The sequence below is a fragment of the Nanorana parkeri genome, unplaced genomic scaffold, assembly GCF_000935625.1.
Source record: "Nanorana parkeri isolate BGI_ZX_2015 unplaced genomic scaffold, ASM93562v1 scaffold110, whole genome shotgun sequence".
Taxonomy (NCBI): domain Eukaryota; kingdom Metazoa; phylum Chordata; class Amphibia; order Anura; family Dicroglossidae; genus Nanorana; species Nanorana parkeri.
Window position 1 is genome coordinate 83,754 of NW_017306378.1, and position 1,535 is coordinate 85,288.

Genomic DNA, 1,535 nt, shown 5'->3' on the forward strand with positions numbered 1-1,535 from the left:
ATATATATATATATATTTTATTGCTCCTGTTCATATTAATTCTTAATCAAAATGGCTGCCTAGTTAGTTGCTCAATTTAGCACCCCTCCCCCCCCTATGAGAAGTACGCAGTAGAAATAGAAACCAAGATGGCGCCTCCAGGAAAAACAACACCCAAAGACGGACGTCAGCAGCCTGGAAGGAGGTTACGCTTTATTAAATCAGTCCAATTATAACCTAGAAAGCTATCGCAAACGCTATGTTTACATATACACTATCAGCTGTCTATATAAAACACAAGAGTGCGAAATAATAATAAAGAAGTGATTTTACACACATTGGAGTTGGTGTGATTTTCATTTACTCTGAGAGTATACTCTATTGAATCAGGCCAGGCGGCAGATATAAGTACGGAACCTTTTGATCCGATCTAAATTTGTGAGCAGGTCCAAAACACTACCTCTATAAGCATGGACAGAAACCTCAATGCCACAGTTTCTTTTTCAGTTTTAACTTAGGCAGTCTCCAGATTTCCATGCACATTATGCCAAAAAAACCACTAGGAGCTGCAAAAAAAATGAATTAAAAAAAAAAAAAAAAACGCTCCAACATACCTTTCCATGTGCAAGTCTTTCTTATTTCCGACCAACATTATAGGTACCCTGCAATAGACAGGACAATCAGTAATCAATACAGAAGGTTAACAGAATACAGAAGAGCACCAGAATCATCACTTACTGCACTTTTCCGACCATGTCCAACAGTTTTTCATGGATTACTTTAATCACTTCAAAACTATAAAAATAAACAAATTGTTAGTAATCAGACTGCAAAGAAAGTTACCAAATTCTGAACTTTGTGCAATATTAAGGGGCCATAAACATGCGTGATCTCCTCTTGCTATAAAAATATTAAACAGGAGCTCTGCAGTGCCTTGAGAAAGTCAGTCATCACCGGTATTAGCCACATGCAGGTACCAAAATTATATTTAACCTCTTCCATGACCGAGGCCTTTTTTAATTTTTATAATCCACATTTTAGGCCTGAAAATTAGTTTAAATCCCCAAATATTATATATTTCCTGAAAGCCAAGACCCTATAGAATAAAATGGCGACAATTGCAAATTTTTATGTAGCACAATATTAGTACAACTCCTTATGAAACCCCAAAATTTTGTGAAAAATGCACTTACATGCGCCAAAACACAATACCCATTTAAATTTTCTTAGATATAGAATATCTATCTAATCTATCCATCTATATATAAATATATAAAAAGGATGGTTACAACCAGTAAAAGAGATACACAAAATCCCTAGGTTAAAATTGTGTGCGTCCGTGAAACCGCGACAATTCAGTACCCCAAAAAGTCCATGGGCGACGCTTTAAAAGCCCCCACAGGTCATCAGTTTAGAGATACACAAATATTGGCCCTAGAGATATTGCTCACAGTCTGGCATGCATGGCGATAACATGTGTAGGGCGGTCATTTTCATACATAGGCGTACCAAACTTGTGTTTATGTGAAGACGCGTGCTCGCGGAGGGACTTAAAA

At 36.9% G+C, this 1,535-nt stretch overlaps 1 protein-coding gene across 1 annotated transcript in view; it reads right to left on the reverse strand.

Moving 5' to 3' along the window:
* The window catches only part of RHEB (Ras homolog enriched in brain), an 18,375-nt gene that overhangs the window by 1,773 nt on the left and 15,067 nt on the right, over positions 1 to 1,535 (reverse strand). Inside the window, exons 5-6 of the mRNA XM_018553117.1 lie at positions 718 to 774; positions 594 to 641 (exon numbers count right to left, since the gene is read on the reverse strand). Of these exons, the coding sequence (XP_018408619.1) occupies positions 594 to 641; positions 718 to 774 (105 nt within the window). The remainder of the gene's footprint in view (positions 1 to 593; positions 642 to 717; positions 775 to 1,535) is intronic.